At 50.3% G+C, this 23079-nt stretch overlaps 7 protein-coding genes across 7 annotated transcripts; 4 read left to right on the top strand and 3 right to left on the bottom strand.

Annotated features, from left to right (window-relative positions):
- Positions 1–324: 324 nt before the first annotated feature.
- On the bottom strand, positions 325–1248 carry UHO2_02909 (putative RPN11 - 26S proteasome regulatory subunit; the record flags this gene model as incomplete). Its single annotated transcript, XM_041555697.1, has 1 exon — positions 325–1248. The coding sequence occupies one exon, from the start codon at positions 1246–1248 to the stop codon at positions 325–327; it is 924 nt and encodes a 307-aa protein (XP_041411631.1).
- Positions 1249–1682: 434 nt separating this feature from the next.
- On the top strand, positions 1683–2426 carry UHO2_02908 (uncharacterized protein; the record flags this gene model as incomplete). Its single annotated transcript, XM_041555696.1, has 1 exon — positions 1683–2426. One exon carries the CDS (start codon positions 1683–1685, stop codon positions 2424–2426), a length of 744 nt encoding a protein of 247 aa, XP_041411630.1.
- A 476-nt stretch (positions 2427–2902) lies between these two features.
- Positions 2903–5083, top strand: UHO2_02907 (uncharacterized protein; the record flags this gene model as incomplete). The annotated part of the gene is made up of 1 exon (XM_041555695.1): positions 2903–5083. One exon carries the CDS (start codon positions 2903–2905, stop codon positions 5081–5083), a length of 2181 nt encoding a protein of 726 aa, XP_041411629.1.
- Positions 5084–5171: 88 nt separating this feature from the next.
- Positions 5172–10964, bottom strand: UHO2_02906 (uncharacterized protein; the record flags this gene model as incomplete). The annotated part of the gene is made up of 1 exon (XM_041555694.1): positions 5172–10964. The coding sequence occupies one exon, from the start codon at positions 10962–10964 to the stop codon at positions 5172–5174; it is 5793 nt and encodes a 1930-aa protein (XP_041411628.1).
- Positions 10965–13761: 2797 nt separating this feature from the next.
- Positions 13762–14002, bottom strand: UHO2_02905 (uncharacterized protein; the record flags this gene model as incomplete). The annotated part of the gene is made up of 2 exons (XM_041555693.1): positions 13762–13839; positions 13880–14002. 2 exons carry the CDS (start codon positions 14000–14002, stop codon positions 13762–13764), a joined length of 201 nt encoding a protein of 66 aa, XP_041411627.1.
- A 1063-nt stretch (positions 14003–15065) lies between these two features.
- On the top strand, positions 15066–15308 carry UHO2_02904 (uncharacterized protein; the record flags this gene model as incomplete). The annotated part of the gene is made up of 1 exon (XM_041555692.1): positions 15066–15308. One exon carries the CDS (start codon positions 15066–15068, stop codon positions 15306–15308), a length of 243 nt encoding a protein of 80 aa, XP_041411626.1.
- Positions 15309–18764: 3456 nt separating this feature from the next.
- UHO2_02903 (uncharacterized protein) lies at positions 18765–19172 on the top strand (the record flags this gene model as incomplete). The annotated part of the gene is made up of 1 exon (XM_041555691.1): positions 18765–19172. The coding sequence occupies one exon, from the start codon at positions 18765–18767 to the stop codon at positions 19170–19172; it is 408 nt and encodes a 135-aa protein (XP_041411625.1).
- Positions 19173–23079: the final 3907 nt, after the last annotated feature.

Here is a 23079-nt window from a genome sequence, read left to right as displayed (position 1 = left end):
AACTTGGGTAGAAGAGCCAGGTTGGTAGAGTAGGTATCATGTATTGGCTATTGCGATAAGCAGCTGTCTGAATGGTCGATCATGATACACTTGATCACATGCTACAAACATCAGCCCTTTGACTTGCCCGAGATGGGTGTATGGTCGATTCTGCACTGCTGTAGCACTCGGTCTGAACCTGTTCTCACTTCAGAGTGTTAGATGCAACTTGAACGCCATCGACACTCGAGAGCAAGTCAAAGTGAATGAATGCAATGGATTGCCAAGATACTACAATTATCATCGCTGCGATCAAATGCGTCGATCAGCGTCGATCAGCGTCGATCACAACTCAGCCAACAGCATGGTCCCCAAACTCTGCACGATCTGATCGGCCATGGTCTGTTCCACGGCATCTTCCAAATGTCTCTTTGGATCCTGTTTACCCACGTGTCTCGTCTTCAACTGTTGGGCAGTCATGGTACTTTCCTCTTCCACCGACTTGTTATACGCCTCACTCAAACTCAGCATCCTCTCAATAGCCTTTCTGTTGTTCTCCTTGTGTTCTGCAAAGTCTCTCAACCTCAAGGCTTCGGTCCAATTCCTCTTGTGTAGGTTGTTCAACATGCTCTGTTCCAACTCTGTTTTCCTGTAGCCGATTGCGATCGAGTAGTAGTGACGATTGAGACCGTGAATGAGCGATTGGATCGAGGGTTTGTTCAGGTGACCAATATTCGATGTAGTCTGTCGAGGTTCCTGGCCGAGCATGACGGTTGAAGGGTTGATCAGACGGAAAGCGTCAATCACCACCTTGCCTTTGACCGACTGGATAGGATCGACGACGACGGCAACAGCACGAGGGTTGAGCTGTTCGAAAGATTGCTGGGTGTTGATATCGACGTTGGAGAGCCAACAGCCGAAACCGGGATGGGAGTGGTACCAACCGACCACCATTTCCGGTCGACCGGTTTGCTTGAGCATGTCAAGCATTTTCGTCTGGAATACCGGATCGACGGCTTCGACAGATACACCGGTACCCGATTGAGGCATGGCAAAGACGTCGATTACAGAAACGGTGTAGTCGTCGATGAAAGATCCAAGCATGAGACCCATTACTTCCATAGGTACACCAGCTCGGCCGTGTTTGAGCATCTTGATGAGTGCAAGCGAGGAGATGTAGACCATTTCGGCGTTGTCATTTTGGGGAGCATCACCGGGGGCACCCCCTGCTCCCATCCGAGTTTGCTGCATCATTGATTGAAAGTCCATGCTGGGCTAGTATATCTGGAGATGATGATGGCGATCAGCTGTTCTTCTCTCTGGGCCAAAAGTGGAGTTGAGAGCAGACAACGCGTCACTGAGCGGCGCACAGACCGTGAACGTGAGCAGCCTCATGTCCAGCTTACATAATCATCGCTCATCCCACCTCCGGCATAGTCTCGTGTTCAGCTTACGTAATCATCACTCATCACACCTCCCCTCCACACGCGCTCAAGTCCCAAGACAAGTCCAAGAGAGTGATCATCTCCTCATCATCTCTTCATCACGGACGACACCAACAACCAACCAGACAGCCTTGGCCCCGGCTTCGACCCTGCCACCCTCCCCCCCACCTCCGCTGCTCCAACGCATCAAAGCAACAAGCTTCTCTATCATCCATAGCGCCCCGCCATCAACCAAGCCGAGTTTCAGTATTAGCCGCCATGTCATCCAGCATCGGCTCCCTCTTGTCCTCCGTCTTGCTCTATCTCCGGTCTCTCCTCTTCTCCAAACATCTCGAAATATGCGTTGTCGGCTTACAAGCAGCAGGCAAGACTTCGCTCGTCAACCTGCTCTCCTCTGGCCAGTTTGCAGACGAAATGGTCCCCACGGTCGGGTTCAACATGCGCAAAGTCCGTTCTGGAAACACAACCATCAAAGTATGGGACATTGGAGGACAACCACGATTCCGTAGCATGTGGGAGAGGTATTGTCGTGGTGTATCTGCGATTGTTTTCGTTGTTGATTCTTCTGTTCCACTGCCTAGCTCTAAGGGTGAAGCGACGGGGACAAGCACTGTAGCGCCGACTAGCACAAGTTCGGCTGCAAAGCCTGCACCTTGTTCAACAGCAGCAGGGAAAGGAGATGCACATCTTACAGCACCAGCAGTTGCAAGTGCAGGCGCCGTTGCATCAAGCACACAAAGTTGCTCGGCGTGGAACATCGCAACAGAAGAACTGCACGCGCTGATTGAAAGACCGCATTTGGCAGGCGTGCCGCTGTTGGTGTTGGCGACAAAGAACGATATCAAAGGTGCGGCCAGGGTGGACGATGTGATAAGAGTGCTCAAGTTGGATACCATTGCGAATAGGGAGGTTAGCTGTTATAGTATCAGTAGTAAGAACCAGGTTAATATCGATGTTACGTTGAAGTGGTTGGTTGCTAGGAGTCCTGTTGGCCAGCGATGATCCATTCCCGCACGCACGGTGGTTCTTGATAGTTCTCCTTAGCGCCGGTCTGACGATCTCCTTGGAGCGAGCTCTGCCTAGACGGCCTCCCTTGTTCAAGTTTCTGTGTCACCCCTTCTGCCAATCCCTCCTCAGCCGCCCTTTCTGATGAATGGACAGCCATTTCCTCTGGATCCGTGATACCGAACACAGACTGTGTGTGCTACCTGCCTGAAGTGTGTCTATGCGTCTGATCCACCCACCCACCTGGGCCTAAGCTTGTGCTCAAGTATCCTGAACCAAAGACCATTCGCACAGAATTGGCAGAAAGCGCGCTGCAACTGCCAAACTTGCCAGCCAAACTTGCCACTTGCAAAACCGCAACATGAACGCTCAGTCTCTCTTTCCCTCTCTCTCTCTCTCTCTCTCTCTCTCTTCCACTTGCATTCGTCTCAATCACCATCTTCCCGCATGCCTTCTCCTCCTCTTGCGCAATGATGACAGTCGACGACTCTCAAGCAGAGCATCTCACAGCCCTCGCCACAGCCGCCTCCACCCTCACATCTTGCACCTCTAGCTCTATCCAAACTCTCCACTCATCAGCCCTCGTATCTCGAACAGCATCCGAACATGCGCAAGACTCAAGCTATCTCTCCCTAGCTCCTACCTTTCTATCTCTGCACCAACAGGCGTCTAGCTCCAAACAGCTCCTCGACTCGCTAGAGGGCTTCCTCTCCACATTCCAATCCGATCTCTCGACGCTGTCAACGCACATCTCGGCATTGCAAAACACATCGCACGCCATTGGTTCCAGACTTGATGCGACCAGGGATGTAGAGATCCGCTTGGCCTCGTTTCTAAGCGAGATTGCACTGAGCCCAAGGATCGTAGATCTCTTCTTTGAAACAGAGCCCGAGTCAAGGCCAGAGTTGTGGTTAAAGGCTGTAAAACAGCTGGAGAAGGTGTTAGAAGCTACTTCTCCCTCCGCCACCCTCTCCTTACCTCCTGGCGTAGCAGAGCGGGTTGCGGACGTGGGGGAGATCCAAGCAGTGCAGCAAGTACGAAGGGTCGCAGAAGCATGCAAGAACATCGTAGCTTCCAAACTTCGCTCTTTTCTGATAAGCCCGCATACTGCGATTAAAGCTTCGGTAACGACCAATCTCCAGGTGCTTCAAAACTCAGTTCTCTTACGACACCACAAGCCATTCTATGCGTTCCTAGCAAGACAAATGCCAAGAGTAGCGATCGATGTTCAGAGGAGTTATGTTCAAGCTGCTAGACTCTACTTCGAGACTGCCTTTAGAAGGTATGTGAGGAGTCTCGTCGTTCTTAGGAAAAGGTGGGTCGAAGCGCCGAGTGGAGGAGGCTTGCTTCTTACTGAAGCTCTACCTTCAAATGCCACCCTATATGGTGCCGGTGGGATTGCGGCATTGCAGAATGGCATGTCTAACCTGAACAAAGCGCTTTCCACCACTGAAAGCGGCCTCGTGCCTGGCAGAGGCAGCAATACACCAACCTCGAAAGATGCAAGCAACTTGTCAGACAGCGAGACGATGAGTAATCTCGATCCCTGGCTATTCTCGGCCAACCGTCTGCTGTATTCTAAACTCGACAGCCCCGTCGCCACAGTGCTCGGCTACCTTGCAGACGATTCTAGTTTCAAGGCATCTCCCGAGAATCTTTTCCGATCTCTTTCGTTGGTGTTGATTGATAATGCCTGCTCCGAATTCACCTTTCTGGTGAGGTTTTTCCAAGCTATATCCGAAGACCTCCCTTCCACCCAAGAAGCGAGGGTAGGCGAGGAGGAGAGCGCAGATACCAGCCAAGCCGGAGATGCGACACCAACGCAAAGCGAAACCGGACCAGAACCATCCGTTGTCCAACTCTCGCTCACCGAGCAGAGTAAGATGAAAGGAAAGGGTGCAACAGAAGAGATATTTAGACAGATTATGGAACCTTGCATCACAACCTGGTCTAACTTTGCCACATCCTTGCTCATGCCCCCTGGTAGTGCTGCAAGCAATATTGCTGCAAGTGCCACCTCTGTCGTCAGCGCTTCTTCAATCGCAACTGGAGGCGTAGGTGGAGTGGGAGCGTATTTTTCGCTACTTTCCATGCTAACACTCAACGATGCTTTGTCAGGATTGGTCCAGGCTAGAGGATGCAATAACTCGGTATTGGAGTCAGCGTTGATGCGGTTCAAAATCACCGCCTACCCCCTAGCCAAAAGGTTCTTAGACGACCAAATCGCATCCCTCTCCACCCTCAGTAATCCTGGTTCGGCATCTTCAAGCGCAAGTGCAGGTGTTTGGGGTGTATTCAACTCACTCACCAGCACCAACTCCGCCTCGGCAACCCTAACCGAACAATTGGGCGAGGCAATAGCGATACGATACGCCTCTCTATTCACCAAAACCCTCTGGATCCTAACCACAACCCAAACCGCAGACCAAGGCATCCTCTCTGCTCTTCTACGTCTACGTTCCCAACTAGCAAAACTCATCTCCATCCCCAACCAAAAGAGTTGGACAAGAGAAGGCAAGTTGAAAATGCTTAAAACCCTAATTCAAGCGATAGAAGCCGTCGTTGGCGTAAGTGCCGGAGGATTGGCCAGTCATGGCAAAGTTCAGAACGAGTTGAGTTTTTGGCATGAACAGTTGCATCAGTTGCCACAATAACGAGCATAAGCTTTGATGTTACAATGCGAAAACATGTTTCTATTCCAACACCTCTGATAAAGATATGAGAGTGCCAGCGGGCCAAGGCTTACACGTCGGATTCATCAGGGAGCGTACTAAAGGATGAATCGTGTCGTAGCATAGCCAAGCGTTGAGCTTCTTCTTTTTGATATTGATAGTCGGCGACGATGGCCGATGATCCTGGGTGAGAGTGATTTGGATGTCCGGGCATGTGAAGTGGTCTTTCCCTCTCCACGTTGGTTTCTGCTTCTGAAGCTTGCCTGGTGTGTTCGGCAGGTTCGTCTGGCATCGCTTCGTCTCCTCCAGCGACAGCTTCTTCCTTGGAATGTTTTGAATCCCTTTCACCTTTTTCTTGCTGCTGTTGCCTGAACCCTAAGCTAGCTCGGAGACTCATACTTGGGTTGTATGGAGTAGTAATTTCCGTTCCACCGGAAGAGTTTGATGATCCAGCAGCCCATGTTTCGCTACTACTCCATCTACTTCGGGTGCTATTCAATGATGATACGTTCCGATCTAAACTCTTAAACACTCCTCCACCTCCGCCTCCACCTCCGCCTCCACCTCCGACACCTGGAGTGGAAAGATAGCGACTACCATCCAACGAATTCGTCACACTACTTCCACTCGAACTCCCCAAATCATCATACCCCCCCACTCCAACCCCACCTACACCAGCCAACTCCGCCGCAGCCTCTGCCTCATTCGCCGCATCCAATTCCTCGATTAAACTTCTCATCCAAGGATCTTCCTTCAACTGTATCGCCGTTGGTCTCTGTCTCGGGTTAATCGTCAAACACTGGCGAATGAATTCAATCCCCATTGGCGACAACTGCGATGGATCCGGTAGCGCGGGATGTTGTTCAGCCATTCCGATATGGAACATGATCGCCCATTCGTTGTCAAAGTTGCTCCAAGGTCGTTTACCAGTCGCAAACTCGAGCACGACGCAACCCAAACTCCAAATATCCGCAGCGGATTGTGGAACATCCGCATTCCCTTTGATGACTTCAGGTGACATGTACATAGGTGTTCCTTGCAAAGAAGCCATTGCTCCTGCAGGTCCACCTTGTTTGCCACCCTCGCCGCCTTGAGTGATCATACCGATGTTGTTCAGACCGCCGGTTTTGCGCGATCGTTGGATGGTGCGACTGTTTTTGGCGAGGATTTTGGCTGCTCCGAAATCGACATATTTCAAAACACCCATGTGGTCCAACAGGATGTTGTCGGGTTTGATGTCTCGGTGGATGATGCCTTGCGAATGGAGGTAGATCAGACCTTCCAGCATTTGAAGCGTGTAGACTTGGATCACAGTCTCGTCTTCGATACGACCATGTTCGAGCAACGCAGCCAAAGAACCACCCTGACAATACTCCTCGAAAATATAGACTCGATCACGATGCACCTCGATACCGTAATACTCGACAATGTTGGGATGACTCAACATCGACATGACCTCCATCTCGTCCTTGATTTGCTGGTACAGGCTGGGTGTAGAGGAAATATCTTGGAAACGAATCTCTTTGACAGCCATAAGACCACCACTGTCGAGGTTGACCGCCAGGTAGACTGTACCAAAGGTTCCTCCTCCGATGAACTGACCCTGTTGCCAACGAATGGTGATTTTCGAGGCTGACTGGGCGAGGAATTGCAGACTGCGATCTTCCAGGCGTGTATCGTCGAGGACGCGGCCAATGAGACGCTGTTCCGTGTCGAGCTCGTTACGTGCAGCATCCCATTCGAGAACTTTCGAGATCCATCGCTCTTCCGTGGCTTGCATAGCAGAGTCGAGTTTGTTGACGAGCATTTGAGCGCCGATCCCTGGACCGACGAGCGCCTGCTCCTGTTGTTCGCCATTGGCGCCGTGCAGTTTCAGAGCTTGGAAATCCTCCGAGAGCTTCTGGGCAGCATCGGCTCCACCGGCTGTGATGCGATTACGTTCGGCTTTCTCGCGTTCCAGCTCCTCTTTCTCCTCTTGTGCTTTGGCAACACTGCTTCTGGCGCCGAGAATGTCAAAATGCGAGATGAGCAATGCCATACAGGAGGCCACTTTGGATCGAAGCAGGGCAAAGTCTTGCTCGTTCAGACGGAAGATGTTTTCTGCAGATGTGATGTGGTTGGCGTTGCCAAGCGCAGTGACGGCCCACTTGAATGTCTTGCGTTCGCTCGGAACACAGTCGTCACAAATGAAGGCAACCCAATCGATGGCAAGACGGCCCAATGCTAACGTCATCTGGTCTCGCAGACGTGCTGATTCGATGAAGGGCAGCGCACGACGTCCGTGCTCTGCTGCCATCGAGTAACAGTTTTGGATCAGCTCGTCGCAGTTTCCACCCAGACCTCCTGGGTTCTCGCTTGTCGACGAACGCGGTGTGCCGCTTCTTGCTCGAGCGCTCGCACCAAGTCCACGCAGACGTCGACGGATTTCAGGCACCTTGCGGATGATCGTATCGGAAAGCATGTAGACACCTTTGTTGATGTCCTCCAGGCCGGACTGGACACGGCTCATGTGAGCCATATGATCGTTCAGCGTCTCGAGCGGGAATGCCGCATGACCATCTTCGCTACCATCATCAGGCTCTTCGCCTGTGTTGGCATGCGCAAAGATGCGCTGGAAGTGTCTCCTGGCCAACTCGAGACGACCCTTAGGACCATCAGCAATGAGACGAACACGTCGGTCTGCAAGTGAAATATCGACACGAGGCATGACGTGATGCATCACTTTTCCAGTCCACATGAAAGGATCGCGTGGACTGAGAAGAAGAATGTAGCGAGGACGCTCGTCTGCATCGTCTTCAGCAAGTGCGCTGGCATTGCCGGCAGCAGCAGCTGCATGATGCGCACCTGTCTGCTTTTCGATAGAATCTCGGAGAGAATTGGTGTTGCCAACTCCACCCGCAGTCGTCTCGTCGCCGTCATCGCCATCGGCGTTCAAGACATTTGCAGTAGCCTCAGCAGCCATAGCTGACTCCTCCTCTCCCGGACGTACTCTGTGCAGACACTTGCAGACGAGCTCTTGAATGAGGTCCGGCTTGTCCTGAAGGCTGGGCTCTGCGATCAGATAGATACCGTTCTCCTCCAGCGCTTCCGTATAGACCAAGAAGTAGTCGTGGTCGATGAGCGTGAGCATGAATGAGCTGAGCGTCATGCCTCCCGCATTGGTTGCATCGCTGAACTCGGCAACGGATCGATCATCCGCCTCGAGGTAGTCAGCTGACGGTCGGAGCGTGCCGAGATCGTACTCTGCTGCATTGTCGAGTCGATTTCGGATATCTCGAGCGAAACCCAAGAGCTTGCGAGATCGAATACGAACGTTGTCGAAGACGCTGTGGATCCATTTAGCTCGATCTTCGAGAGTGATGAAGCTCTTACCGTGAGAATCGCGACCGGTAGCAGCGCCAGTACCGAGATTCGGTGCCTGGTCAGTCTTTGCGAGACCAACAGGACCCGAAGCAGGGTTTGGCAAGCGTCGACCGTGCTGATCCTGCTGCGTCATTGCTGCTGTCAGTTCACGGTTGAAGTAGCGTGCAATACGATCGAAGAGCTTGTTGACGAAGCGGGTGATGTTGGTAGCCACGATGATGTCTCCTCCTTCGATCGACTCGACGGCTGTACTGAGGAAGCGCCACTCGGGCTCGAGAATCTCGGTCTCCTTGAAGTAGACGCTGGCCTTAAGCTTGAGACGCAACAGCTTGAAGAAAAACTTGAGGGCACTTCGCAGCACTTGATCGTATCCTTCAGCAATGCACGGCTCCAAATCCCAGCCGCGCTCTGGATCAGCGACAATGATGCTGGTGTAGTGAAGCTTGACTCTGCACGCCATGGCTAGCGCTGTTCGCAGATCATCTGTCAACGAGTCGACAATAAGCACACTTGGCTCAGCGAGCTTGCCGGCATAGTCGAGTCGCAGTCGCAGAGCACCTTGCATTAGCCTTGTGGGGAAGTTGATGAGCGTCACAAGCTCTGGCTCGAACGACGGAAGCGCCAAGCGGTCGAACTGCTTGTGATACTTGAGGATAGTCTCCTTGGCCTTGGTGATGAGCTGGTACAAGCTGGCGAGCGTGCGCTTCTCGAAGGTGGACTGAAGTGAGCCTTCCTTTTGGATCCTTTCGACGAATGTGCTGTCTTCGTCGGGAGCTGGTCGATTGGAGCGGTTCGGGTCTCGAGGCGTATGACCATTGGTGTCGCTCTTCTCGCGCTCTTCGTCCCATTTCTGCGCACCGTGAGCGGCGATCTCGAGCGTCTCGGATCCCGTCCATTTGCGAAGAATGCCGATCTGAAGACGCAAGGCAGTGGTTGTGCTGTACCAGCTGTAGAGAACGCCCATCTTGGCCTGCACCTCTGCGTCCCCCCACTCCGGCACGATCTCGATGGCTCGCTTGGTGGAAGGGAATTGCTCCTCTGCACTGTCAATTCGACTGAGGAGGTGGCGGATCTCGGTGAGGACCTTTTCCTTCTCCATCTCCTTGTCTGTCAGCGCTGCTGGTGGTGGTGCATCATCTGATTCGACCTTGTCTGACTTGGTGTGTTCAGTGTCGTTGGATGTCTCTTTGGCTGATGAGCCTGCCTCGTTGTTGTCGGCTTTTGCCGTTTGTGATGCGTCGGCAGAAGAGGAGGAGCCCTGAGTAGCGCGTCTATCAGCCTGTGTGATCTGCTCAGCACGGCAATCGCGCACCTCTTGCACGAGATCCTTGAGCATTTTACCGAACCCTTCCTTGAGACGCTTCTCCTCTTCATCGATTGCTCCACGTTGAAGACCATGCCCACGTAATGTGGCTTTGATGTCAAGCCAGCGCTGATAGCTGAGCTCTTGACGTGAGAGATCCGGCGTGTCGACCGAGTTGATACGTTTGGTCTCTGATTTGAGCACCTCCGAGTTGAGCACGGACTCGAGCATGCTCTGCCATTCCATGCGGTGCTTTGTGTTGAGGATCGGAGTCTCATGCTCGCCAAGATCGGCAGGCGTATGGAGATCGGCGGGAAAGCTGGGGCCGGGTGTGGCGGTGACGCCAGCAACAGAGTCGATGGCAGGTGCAGCGTGATCGAGAGGAGCAAGCGAGCGAGATAAAGCTGTGCCGGCTAAGGTATGACCTTGGCCATCCCAGTCGTCACTATCATCGCTGGCACTGGCGCTAGACCAATAGAGTGTGCCGCCACCAGCGTTGGCTGGGGGTGGGATGGAAGCCTTGGATTTGCCTTTGTCGTACGCAGAACCGCTGCGTGAGAAGTAGTCGTACTGATCGGCTACTGCTGCAGCCTCTGCGTTGCGCGATCTGCGTGCCGCGGCTGCATCTGCAATGTCTGCATAGTGCCCGTCGCTGTACTGATTGTCGTCGTCGTCGTCGTCAAAGTCGGCAAGCAGGGCTGCATCTTGACGACGTTGACGTTCCGCTCTACGTTTCTCGACTCTGACTTGACGTGCGACTAGGCTGGTGGTTGGATCATCGACGTAGTTCGGGTCTGTGACAAGGTCTTGGTCCTCGGGTACGGGCTGAGCGAGACTCGAGGTTGGTGCACGGTTGGAGGTGACATGGCGAAGAGAAGCACTGGATCGAGGAGCACGACGAGGCCCTGTGCGTGTACCGATACCTGCTGCTGGTATGCGTTGACGCCCACCGCTGCCTGACTGGGAGGCATCGTCATGATCCGTTGCAAAGAAAGTGTTGGCAGTAGAGTCATGGTCGGATGTGATGTCGGGTTCTCGGAACGAGACACTAGCTACTCGGTTTCTGGGAGCAGGATCGGACTGTGACTTAGCTTGTTCTTGGTCCTCCTCACGAATGGCGCCATTTGCTAATGAGGATGGACGAGCAATGTTGTCGTCGTTGACCTCGTCATTGCTGTTGTGATTTGGGTCCGACATGGTGGGCAGGTATGGTAGCTTCTAAGAAGCGATGTGGGGCTGGCTTGGGTCGTATGCGTGGACACAGCCGACGTGGTGTGCTGGAGGGCCGCTGCGCCGGATGTTCAAAGCTGCTGATATGTGGCGCCAGGATTGAGATTCGGAAGAGCTAATGGATCATGTCGATGTCGTGCTGTGTCGCTTTGAAGCAAGCCTTGTCCTTGCTTTTGGGGTGTTGCAGTGTGCTTGTGGTGTTGATACTATCTGCGAGAGCTGCTACTCATAAGGCCGAGTTCGTGACGGATCGGGTATTGATTGATGCGGATTCCTGATATTGGCCTGTGTATGTTCCAGGGCCACGAGCCGAGGTGTTGTTGGTGTTGTTGTTGGTGATAATGATGATGATCATCATGAACAATCCCAAAAACGACTATTCCATCCAATGCGGAAGGAAACGATCCAATATGATGATGCGAGTTGACGTAAGCGGATACGATAAAAAATCGGGCAAAGCCGATCTGATCGGAGATCAGGTGAAGCCGATACAAGTGAGGGATCGGGTACAACTACGTCCCGCTCGTTGTCATATTTGGTCATTAAGGGGGATGCTCCCACTTCTGGCACCTGCTGATAGTTTGTATATATATCAAGCGGGGAGCTCGAGGCTCCCACCACATTCTTGACAAAGGTACCGATCCAACAAGATAATGAGAGATGATGGAAGCCGATGGTGGAGAGATCGGGACAGGTCGATCTGATCAGGGATTCGGGAGGACCAATCTGATGAGAGATTGGGTGCAACACAGTCCTGCCTGTTGTCATGATTGTTCACTGAATAGGGGTACTCCCACTTTTGGGAAGTGCCACACAGATGTATACATACAAAGCAGAGAGCACTAGACCCTCACCACATTTCTTAGTCAATCAAGTATATTTGTTTCTGCCTTAAAGAAGTAGTGACATTGTACTTAGACTCTCCCTGATTGCCAGTTATTGGGACCAAAACTTCTTTACTTATATCAGGTTATGAGCCCAACAAGCTGATACACCATCAGCATGTCTAATCTGGACTATTCAAACTATGACGACTTTGTCGAAACAATGCAGAATCTTCTGCCTTGATTGCCAAAAATCCTCCAAAAACAGTTCAATCGAGAAATAGCCAACGAGACCTATGGTACTCCTACATGTTGTCACAGGACCAGATGACTGCGCAGGAAGAAGTAAGCTCATATGAAGGGACCATGCGCAACAATCACAAATCAGGAAAAAAAGAGTCATGACAGGTTTCAGTGAGATTGGTAGGACTGACAGCTCTATGGCAGAACTCATCAAGATCACTAAGAGCCAGTCTGCTATTACAGAGTTCAGTGGAAAACAGTAGTAACATGCTCATATGACAGACCTCACGGGCACTGGCCTAAGGATACTTCTAGCACTGATGTCACTGGAGGATCACAAAGATGAAGGGGGAGGTTGCCACCGGATGAAGAGGGGGCCTTGCACAATGATGAGGTTGGTGCTAAGGAGGAGTGCTGGTGTCAGGGGTAGATGAAAGGGGGTGCAACATCACTAGGATGAAGTGGGGTGACCCCTATGAGGTGATGAAGTGACAGGTTGGTCCTCCCCAACCACGAAGGAGCAAGGTTGGTCCTCCCTGACTGCAAAGGAGCAGGAGGAGTGGTGCTAGACAAAGAGAGGTACTCTTGGGAGGAAGAGCCAGAGCAGAGTCGCAGGCAACACTGCAAAGAAGTATATAACCATACCTCCTCGTCATAGTAGTCGAGTGGAGAGGCATCCATTCTACACCTTACATCACTAGTTATAGCTTCACAGAAAGTATAGTTAGTATTCCATCAACAGTTGCAATTGCAGAGCATTGCATCTAATGTAGCATGTGTGTTGTATCACCACTCATTGACATAGATTGACACCAAAGGCAGTTCATCCTGCAGTCCAGCTCTCTCAATCATAGAACCAAAGGCAGTTGTCCACTGTGGTCCAGGGATCACCTCAAGCATTCAGTTGACACACTGGACACTCATGTCAGTGCCAACAAGCATTACTCACACCAGACCTTGGTGTCATAGCAACCCACCCATTGTTATTGATTGTGCCAAGCTACCTCTGGACAGAGTGTCCACAGCAGTCAGTCAAAACCTACAATAGCAAACCAACTATCACATATTAGGGCAAGAAAAGTCATAGAGGCCTTTCTACAACATATCTCAACAAGAATAATAATAGGTTGCTGTTTACCACAGATCTCAATAGGATCTGTAATAGACATGTTTCTACTACAGATATCAGGTTTCAGGCGCAAGACCCCTGACAACTATCGTCTACAGATGATGGAGGTACTGGACTGCAGGTGTTTTAGACACTGCCTACAGTAACTGACTGGACTGCAGATGTTGAGCAACACTGCCTACAGTGATGAATTGGACTGCAGGTGTTGAGGAACACCACCTACAGTTGACATCCAACTGTGATACAACACACATGTTTGAGATGTCATTGCAAAGCTATGCTATTGCAATGATATAAGTCAAGTAAAGAGTAAGTAAGATAAAGAGTAGAGTGGATGAGGATCCACTTGTATGCTATGGTGAAGTGGTAGTATTTATGTGTTTGGAGGGTGTCACCTACAGCACTGCTCCTGCTCCTCTTGAGGAGTGTTCCTGTCCTCCTCTTGTCTCCTCCTCTCCCTTGAGCTGTATGTTGATCTTCTTGACACTGCCTGTCCTCCTCATGGTTCCATGCCAGTCCCCTTGGTCCAGCTCCCTCTCCTCTCAATCCATGGCCATTCTCTTGGCCCCTATCTGGTGGTCCTCCCTGACCATGTGACCATCCTTATTGTCCCACTCTGTCCATGTGGTCTACCTTGTGACTGGTCCTATGCAATTGAGAGCATGTCCCCCTGTGTGGTAACCTACCGCATGCTCCTGAGCTTGATCCTCTTCTTGGCTAAACTTGGGCCCTCTCTCTGCATGTGAAACCCTTCCTGGTGTCCTCTCGCTGCCTTTGACAATAGAGGCCTTCTCTACCAAGCCTCCCATTGCTTCCTCATATTCCGTCCATCCGTTCCGTACCGATGGGGGCTTCTTGAATGTCAGAGGTTGCACGCCTGAAACCCAATATCTGTAGTAGAAAGATATCTAGTACTGATCCTATCAAGATCTGTGGTAAAAGGCCTTTATATTTATTCTCACTGAAATCTGTCATAGAAGCCGTCGTCTATGACTTTTCTCACTTGAATTGGTTGTAACTGATATCTATTGTGGATTTTGGCTGACCACTGGGGACACTCTGTTCAGAGGTAGCTTGGCACGATCAATTAACCAATAGATGCTGTGTGATGACACCAAGGTCTGATGCTGATGATGTTGCTTCAACATGAGTGTCCAGTGTGTCGATTGAATGATTGGTGATCCCCAGACCACAGTGGACGACTGCCTTTGGTTTCTAACAATCGAGAGAGCCAGACTGCAGTATGAACCACCTTCAGTGTCAATTGATATCCAGACCACAGTTGATACCACCTTCAGATGAAGTCAATGAGCAGTGATACAACACATGCACTACATAGAAGCAATGCTCTGCAATTGCAACTGTTGATGGAATACTAATGTATACTTATGTGAAAGCTATAACTAGTAATATATGGTGTAGAGTGGATGGGGATCCACTCAACTACTATGATGAGGAGCAAGTGTGATTATATAGATGTCTTTGCAGTGTTGCCAGCGATTCTGCTCTTACCCTATGTGGTCTCCTTCTACACTGCTCCTCCTCCTCTCAGCTCCTCCAAACAGGCCTGCTGGCCTTATGATGCTGCTCACCAGCATGGCTCCCCTTGTTTCCTGCAGATGGCAAGCCCTCGTCAGCTTCATAATTGACAGGGGCCATTTGTCAGGGGTCTCGCGCCTGAAACCCAGGTCGGTCTGTCGAGATACTCGGTGACTATCAAACTGTGCGACAGCTATTGTCTCGGTATCGGTGACTATCAAGTTGTGCAGTGACAGCAGGTGGCGTTTGTTGTATATACTATCGTAGGTTTCGGCTGACCTCTGTGGACACTCCATTCAGGGGTAGCTCGGCACGATCAATATCAATGTTATGATGACACCAAGGTCTGGTGTGAGTGTTGATGATGATGAGGTTGATGGTGTTGGTGATGAGATTGGTGATGTCGATGATAATGAGGTTGATGGTGTTGGTGATAAGGTTGGTGGCATCAACACGAGTGTCCAGTGTGTTGACTTGATGCTTGAAGTGATCCCTGGACTGCAGTGGACTACTGCCTTCGGTTCTATCTTGATCCGGACCGCTAACCTGCTATGGGCGCCTTCAGACGTCAGGTAGTGGTGATACAACACACACACTACGATGAGGAACAACCTATGATGGATTGCTGCTATGCTGACTGAAACTAATATATACTTATGCTGAAGTGATAACTAGTTATGGTGAGTAGAGTGGATGAGGATCCACTCGACCTATTGATGATGAGAAAGCATGGTTATATACCTCTTCTCAGCATCGCCAGCGATGCTGCTCCTGCTCTCTCTCCAGAGAGTACCTTCTTCATCGAGTACTGCTCAGGGGCCTCTCCTGCTTGGCACCCCTGTGCCTCTTGAGCAGTGTCGACTCCTTCGACACTGCTCCTCCTCCTCATGACCTGGTGTCGACTCCTTCGACACTGCTCCTTCTCCTTTGATCAGTGACAGTTCCTTTGGCTCTTGTCTCTCGAGCCCCTGAGTGGTAACCATTTGCATGCTCCTTGAGCTTGGTCCTCTTTGTGGCTGTGCCTGCTCCTTGAGCTTGGTCCTCCTCATGGCTGTGCCTGGCCCCCCTCGCATTTGGCTCAGTCCTCCTTTGCATGTGAGTCTGTAGGAGTCCATGGTCTCCATGGAGACTGCACTACAACCATGCTCTCTACTGGTATCGACTAGATCTCCGATACCTGTGCTCCTTCCATATGAACCAGTGACCCTCCTGCTTCTTGAGCATCCAGGCCCATGACAAGTCATTGCAAGAGCACTGCTATTGCAATGGTATGTAACTGAGTAAAGTAGATAGAGTAAGTAGTATAGTATAGAGTGGATGGGGATCCACTTGTATGCTATGGTAGAATGAGAGTATTTATGCATTTGATTGGTGTTGCCCACAACACCTATCCTGCTCCTCTTGAAGGGCCTTTGTCCCCTGTTTGACACTGTCTTGTCCTGCTGGCATCAATCCCCTTGGTACTGCACTCCTACCATTTGCACAGCATAAGGGTTATGCAACACTGCCCTCTTGCCTTCATGCTCTCCTTCTGCCTGATGATGTGTGATGCCCCCTTTTGACACAGCTCCTTCTCAACTTTATCTTGTGAATCCCTTTAGCCACTTGTTGAACCTCATGACCAAACCCCTTGGTCATGTGGTCACTTCGATGCAGCTCCCAGTACTTGCTCATATCAGCCGACTAGTTGAGGCATGCTGATCTGACTGATCCTGACTGATCCCCATGAGATTAATCTGGATTCCCAGAGTTCGATTGATCTTGTAATCCATATGCACTGCCAGCCCAATTAATCTCATTGATCCCCAATGGTTTTTGGCTCTGATCAATCTGGCGCACCCTTCATATACTGCTCCATTGCACAACATTACCATGACTGCCACTGATCAATTTGGCGCACTCTCTTGCGCTGGCCAGTCGACCCTGTGACAAGGGCCTTGTATCTGGCATACACAGGGCAGCTAGCCACATAGTCGGCAATCCAAGCTGTCATGTTGGGCCACCAATAGTGCCTTCATGCTGCTTTGATGGTGGTGTCTCGGCCCACATGTCCAGCCGTTATGCCATCATGGCATTGAGACATGACCATGAACTGCAAGTGCTCAACAGAGAGAGATTGTCCATCTACTTCTCTGGCACTTTGTGTCTGGCAATTGTTGGTCCTTCCCAGCATGGTTACCTTTGGAATGACCAATCATCTGCCACTATGTCATAAGCTGTCCTTGATCTCAAATGGCTTCTTCACATGTATCTCTTGTAGCTCTGGGTCCATGGGCTGAAATATCTTGGTCAGCTCCCTGAGCCCCTGGGTCACTAACAATTCCATTGTGAGCATAGGTGCCACTAATACAGAATTGCCATCCAAAACAGCTGTTAGGATTGATTCTGTTGAAATTGGTAGTACTGTGCTTGCTACTATGGTTTCTGCTGGATTTTGCTGTATCCAGCCTCTGTCACTGATTTTGTTTTCCACCTTCTCGAATACCCAGGAAGGCAGCAGTTGCTGCACATTGTGCTCCTGTTTCTCACCAGCCGGTTGCATATCCACATGTCTGGTGAGAGCATTGGGCTTGCCACCCTTGTCTCCCAGTTGGTACTGCAGTATGAAGTCGAAATCAGCTAACAACACCGCCCATCTAGCTTGTCGCCCGTGTCAGAGGTCTCACGCCTGAAACCTGATATCTGTAGTAGAAACGCATCTATTACAGGTCCTGTCGAGATATGTGGTAGAGTGCTGTGTATTATTATTCTTGTCAAGATCTGTCATAGAAGGCCTCTATGACTTTTCTCACTCAAATATGTGATAGATTGATTGCTATTGCAGGTTTCAACTAACTGCTGTGGACACTCTCTCCAGAGGTAGCTCAGCACAATCAATAACTATGGATACTGGGTAATGACACCAAGGTCTGGTGCTGTTGATGATGTTGAAGCTGATATGAGTGTCCAGTGTGTCAACTGAGTAACTGAGTGATCCCCAGACTGCAGTGGATGACTGCCTTTGGTTTCTAATGATCGAGAGAGCCAGACCACAGTATGAACTGCCTTTGGTGTTGATTGATATCTGGACTGCAGAATGAACCACCTTTGGATGATGTCAATGAGTGGTGATACAACACACATGCTATGTTAAATGCAATGCTCTGCAATTGCAACTGTTGACAGAATACTAACTATACTTTTCTGTGAAGCTACAACTAGCGATATATGGTGTAGAGTGGATGGGAATCCACTCACTTGCTATGATGAGGAGCCTGGTTATATAACCATTCCTGCAACGTTGTCTGCGACACTGCTCCTGCGCTGGGAGGGGAGGCCTCTTCAACCCTGCTCCTCCTCCTTGCCCCTCCTATCCTTTCCATCCACCTTGTGATGCCACTCGTTGGCACTGCTTCCCTTGCCTCCTGTGGATGGACAGTCTTTGTGCTCCTTCATCATTGTCAGGGGCCATTCCCACTTCATCTGAGTGGTGACTTGCATCCTTTCATCTCCCTCCTGTTGGCAGTGCCCATCTGCTTGCACTGACTTCATTGTCATGCAAGGCCCCTACTTCATCTGGTGGCAACCTCTCCCTTGTTCATTGTCCTCCTCTTGCCTTATTGGCAATAAAGGTTTCTCTCAAACCAAGTCCCATGAGGCCTGTTGTAGCAAGCATGGTACTGCTGATTCTACTGACTCCTGTAGTAAACTAATTTTGACAAGTTTTGTCATAGAGCCATTGATCCTACCAATTTCACTGAACTCTGTTGGAATTCTACTTTCACCTGATCCACAATGGTTGCGCAAGATCTCTTCATATGAATCCAGTTCTTCCTGTGCATCCATCCGGTCCCATGACATGAAGCAATGCAGGCGGCACTACACGTCATCAAGTACCTTAACCAAACTAAAGATGAGGTCTTGCACATTGGAGGCAAGAAAGTTGGTGAGGCTACAATCAAGACATATACTGATGTAAATTGGGCATCTGACCCAAATATGGATTGAAAGAGTACCTCAGGGTCAGTTGTAAAGGTCTTTGGTAGCACCATAATGTGGAACTCACATGTCCAGAAATGTGTTGCCAGTTCAGCTGTCAAAGCTGAGTACATTGCCAGCTCTGCAGCCACCAGAGAAGTGCTTTTCCATCAACATCTCCTCTGTGGCCTTGGATTCAACAATGATACACCAACCATATTCACTGATAACACAGGCTGCATTCAAGTAGCTAATGACCCTGTGATGCACTCAAAGCTCAAACATGTTGATACAAAATATCACCTGATCTGCAATCACATGCAGGAGGGTGACATCTCAATCAAATACATCTGGACAGATGACAACATCACTGATTTCCTTACAAAACCTGTTATCCAGGACCTCTTAGCACACATGCATGATTGGCTAGGAATTGTCAATGTTGGACTGCTCAACTGCTCAGCTGGCAAGGGAGACAGTTGAAGTATGTGATGCCTTGGCATTGAAGCATGCAACCACTCAGAGTATGCAACTTCTACACTGAGCTCACATCCAATCACCAGCTTTGCTCACTTGGGTTTAGCATGTTATCTGGACCAACACTTGGACATCAAGACACTGGACAATGGATAGCTGGTGTACTTTTGCTATAGTTTCATTCATGTTTTCAACCTCACTCTGATGACTATCATACATGCATATGAAGGACATTGAGAGATATATAAACAGCCATATCACCCTGTGGATAGCATGCATCCATTATCACAATTGATACTTGTGATCATCGACTTTGACCGCATTTGATTGAGTTGAAGTAGATAAAAGCCACACAAAGCGTAGAGACGGTGAAGGTAGTGCTTACGGCCGAGTAAAAGGCTTGAGCATCTGAGCACGGACCACATGTGTCACAACCTACTCAAGACAAATACTTTGTTATGCTCTGCAGTCGATGCGGCTCTCTGCCACTCTTCTTTTGTATATATAGACTCCTTCTCTCTCCTCACTCTCTCTCCCTCTTACCATCATCATCATAAATCACATGAAACTCCAACTGGCTCCCAACGTGGGGCTCGAACCCACAACATTCAACACATCAAGAGTTCGATGCTTAGCATAATGCTGCCAGTGACAAGAGCAGGGCAAACTGGAAGGGATGAGAGAGATGATGATCAAGTGGCCACAGCTGCAGGCAATGGTTGAGAGGAGGGTTGGCTCATGCAGGTAGTTAGAATTCTACAGTTAGCAAACCCGGCACTGACAGCAGAGGAGGCAATAGTACAGGCGATGGGTCTTGTCACCATTAGCAATCAAACCCCACGAGGAGAGATGGAAAAGATCCCCAAGGATGTTTCGAGCTCAATTGCCCATATTAAGAAACTTAGTGATAGCAACTGGCACACCTGGGAGCCTACTTTCATTGACTGTCTGCAACGAGTACACAATGCGAAGGAAATCCTGTATGGCAAGATAGCACTGGGAAGCGAGGGGTATGACGAGGACTTGGACAAGGCACTTATAGGTCTTATCCATGCCTCCTGCGACCACAGTCTGGAGAGCTGCATCAATACATACACCGTTAGGGGTGTGGATGAACATGTCCAACTTGGTAGTACACTATATGCTAAGCTCAAAAAGGTGCTAACATTGAATGATGCGGTAAAACGAGTGGGCCTGCAGGACTGCATCCACACTGTATGACTGTACAATCGTGATGTTGTCAGGCTGGGCAAGGAACTGGACTCTATCTGGAATGATGCTGCACAACTTGGGAAATGACTTGACAAGGACCTCAAGAAAGCCACCCTATACCACTGCACAGCACAAGATTGGTTCTACACCAACTCTGTCGATGCCCTCAAGACAGCCAAACCAGATTGTAAGTATGACGAAGCCTACCATGCATTAGCAAAGAAGCAACAGGATGGTGAGGTCACTGGCCATATTAGAGGAGCAGCAAGGGTTGCCACAAGCATGGACCAGGTGGAGCAAGGACCCAGGGGCAGGTGCAACCCTCGCAACCCCTCAGCCCCTCCTAAGTGCTATGCTTGTGGAGGGCCTAATCACATTGCTCGCAACTGCACGAACACCAACAACAACTCCGCACTGAGTATGGGCAGACCCACCACCAATCCAGCACAGGAAGTGAGTCAGTAGGAACTCGGGTGCACCCTCCTAGCAATCGGCGGAGATAAGCAACCAACATCAGATACCTGGATCGTTGATTCGGGTGCAACACACCACATGGTGAATGATGAAAGAATGCTACTCACCTCGACAAGCAAGGATGGTCAGATCTGTATGGCTGGAAATGAAAGGCTTCAAGTGAAGGCTATAGGAGACACCTCCCTTCAGGTTGGCGATGTAACCATTCAACTATTGGATGTGCTCTATGTGCTGAAACTTAATTCTAATTTATTATCAGTACAAGGTTTGATTGAGAACGGTGCATGGGTAACTTTCGATGAGTTTGGGACCATCATTAAGCAAAACGACAGCACACAAATACAATACAAGAGGAACAGAAGAAAAGGGCAGTTCGAAATGCAGGGAAAAGCACTAGCCCTGGAGTTGGAAGAGACACTCGACGATGTCCCAGAGGACAACCAGAACACAGGAAGACACAATGATGTCCCAGAGGATGATAAGAACACAGGAAACCGAGACAACAACTCGAAGGAAGACAAAGATAGCTACCTCTGGCATGAGAGGTTTGGACACCCAGGACGAGATAAGACAAGGCAAATCTGGGCACACTACCTCGGCACTGATGAGAGAATGGATCATGAATCAAAGCACTGCAATGCATGCAGTCAAGGGAAACAGACCCGGGTGCAGATGAGCCAATCAGAGTCGAGGAGAGCAGAGGTGCCACTAGAGTTGGTACACATAGACTTGATGACAGATCTTAAGGGCCATGCCAACTACCACTATGCACTAGTTGCTGTGGATGACTTCTCCTCCCTGATCTATGTGGAACCACTCTGCACTAAGAGTGCTGCACTCCCGGTGCTGAGAAGGTGGATCACCAGGATGGAATGAGCAACAGACAGGAAACTCAAAACACTCCACAGCGACAATGGAGGAGAATGGTGTAGCTCAGGAGCTGAAGACTGGCAAACTCAAGAGGGTTTCAAGTGGCAAAAGAGCGTCCCGGGGATCAGTGTCCAGAATGGACAGGCAGAGAGAGCGATCAGATCGGTCCAAGAAAAGATGTGCTCAATGCTCATTGGTCGAGCTTGCCCCAGAGAGCTGTGGCCATATGCAATCACAGCAGCAGCACACGTGGTGAATCTCACCCCATCAGCCACCAAGACCATCCCCCACAAGGCCTTTTATGGAACCACTGTGCACAAGCTGGCCCAGCAGCTGCAAGTCTTTGGATGCTTGGCATGGGTCCATGTTCAACGGAAGGACCAGCAGGGCAAGTATGGGGCTAGAGCAAAGCCAGCCATCATGATTGGATATGATGACAAGCACAAAGCATGGAAGTTTTGCAACCTGGACCAGCCTGCATCAATTCAATGGAGCAACTCAGCAACGTTCCATGAGGACAAAGGATGGAGTGATCGCCAACAGGAGGCAGTCTGGCCCATGGTGACCGCAGAGGTCGAGGAGGAGGGTGTCATGCCAGCCGCAGTGGAGGATCTCCTACCAGCTGTAGACAGCACAGTAGGTGCTACCAACACAGCGGTACTGAACCTGGACCCAATGCTTGGGGAAGCAATGAATGGTGAGGATGCCCAACTCTGGAAGGAGGCAATATGAAAAGAGCTGGAAGGACTCGAGGCAATGGGGACTTGGGAGGTGGTGAATCACCCACCAGGAGTACCACTCGTGGACTCTAAGGTTGTGCTATGACTAAAGCTCGATGCTGATGGTGTGCCCATAAAGCACAAGGCATGACTGGTGGCGAGGGGCTTCACACAGAGAGAGGGAATCAACTACCAGGAAACCTTCTCTCCAGTAGCACCCCTTGGAGCAATCAGAGCTATCCTAGCACTAGCAGTACAGAACGACTGGGAGGTGCATGCACTGGATATCACAATGGCCTACCTAAACTCCAGACTAAAAGAAGTGATCTATATGAAACCACCAGAGGGATCAGGAGTAGCACCCGGACAGGTATACAAAGTGGTCAAGGGCCTGTATGGCCTAAAGCAGTCTGGGCAAGAATGGAACCAGGAGTTCAACAGGTCTTTGAGATGCATGGGGTTCTTCCAGGTAGAGTGTGCTCCCTGCATCTACACCAAGGGACAGGGCAAAGATATGGCCATTGTGGTCATCTACATTGATGATACATTAGTCATAGCACCATGGCTGGAAACAGTCCTAAAGGTTAAAAAGCAGATAGGTCAGAGATGGAAGATGGAAGATAGTGGTGAGGTCTCTC

Source organism: Ustilago hordei (genome assembly GCF_900519145.1).
Source record: "Ustilago hordei strain Uho2 genome assembly, contig: UHO2_contig_04, whole genome shotgun sequence".
NCBI lineage: Eukaryota > Fungi > Basidiomycota > Ustilaginomycetes > Ustilaginales > Ustilaginaceae > Ustilago > Ustilago hordei.
Note: the sequence above shows the minus strand (reverse complement) of the source record. Positions and strands in the feature narration are given on the sequence as shown.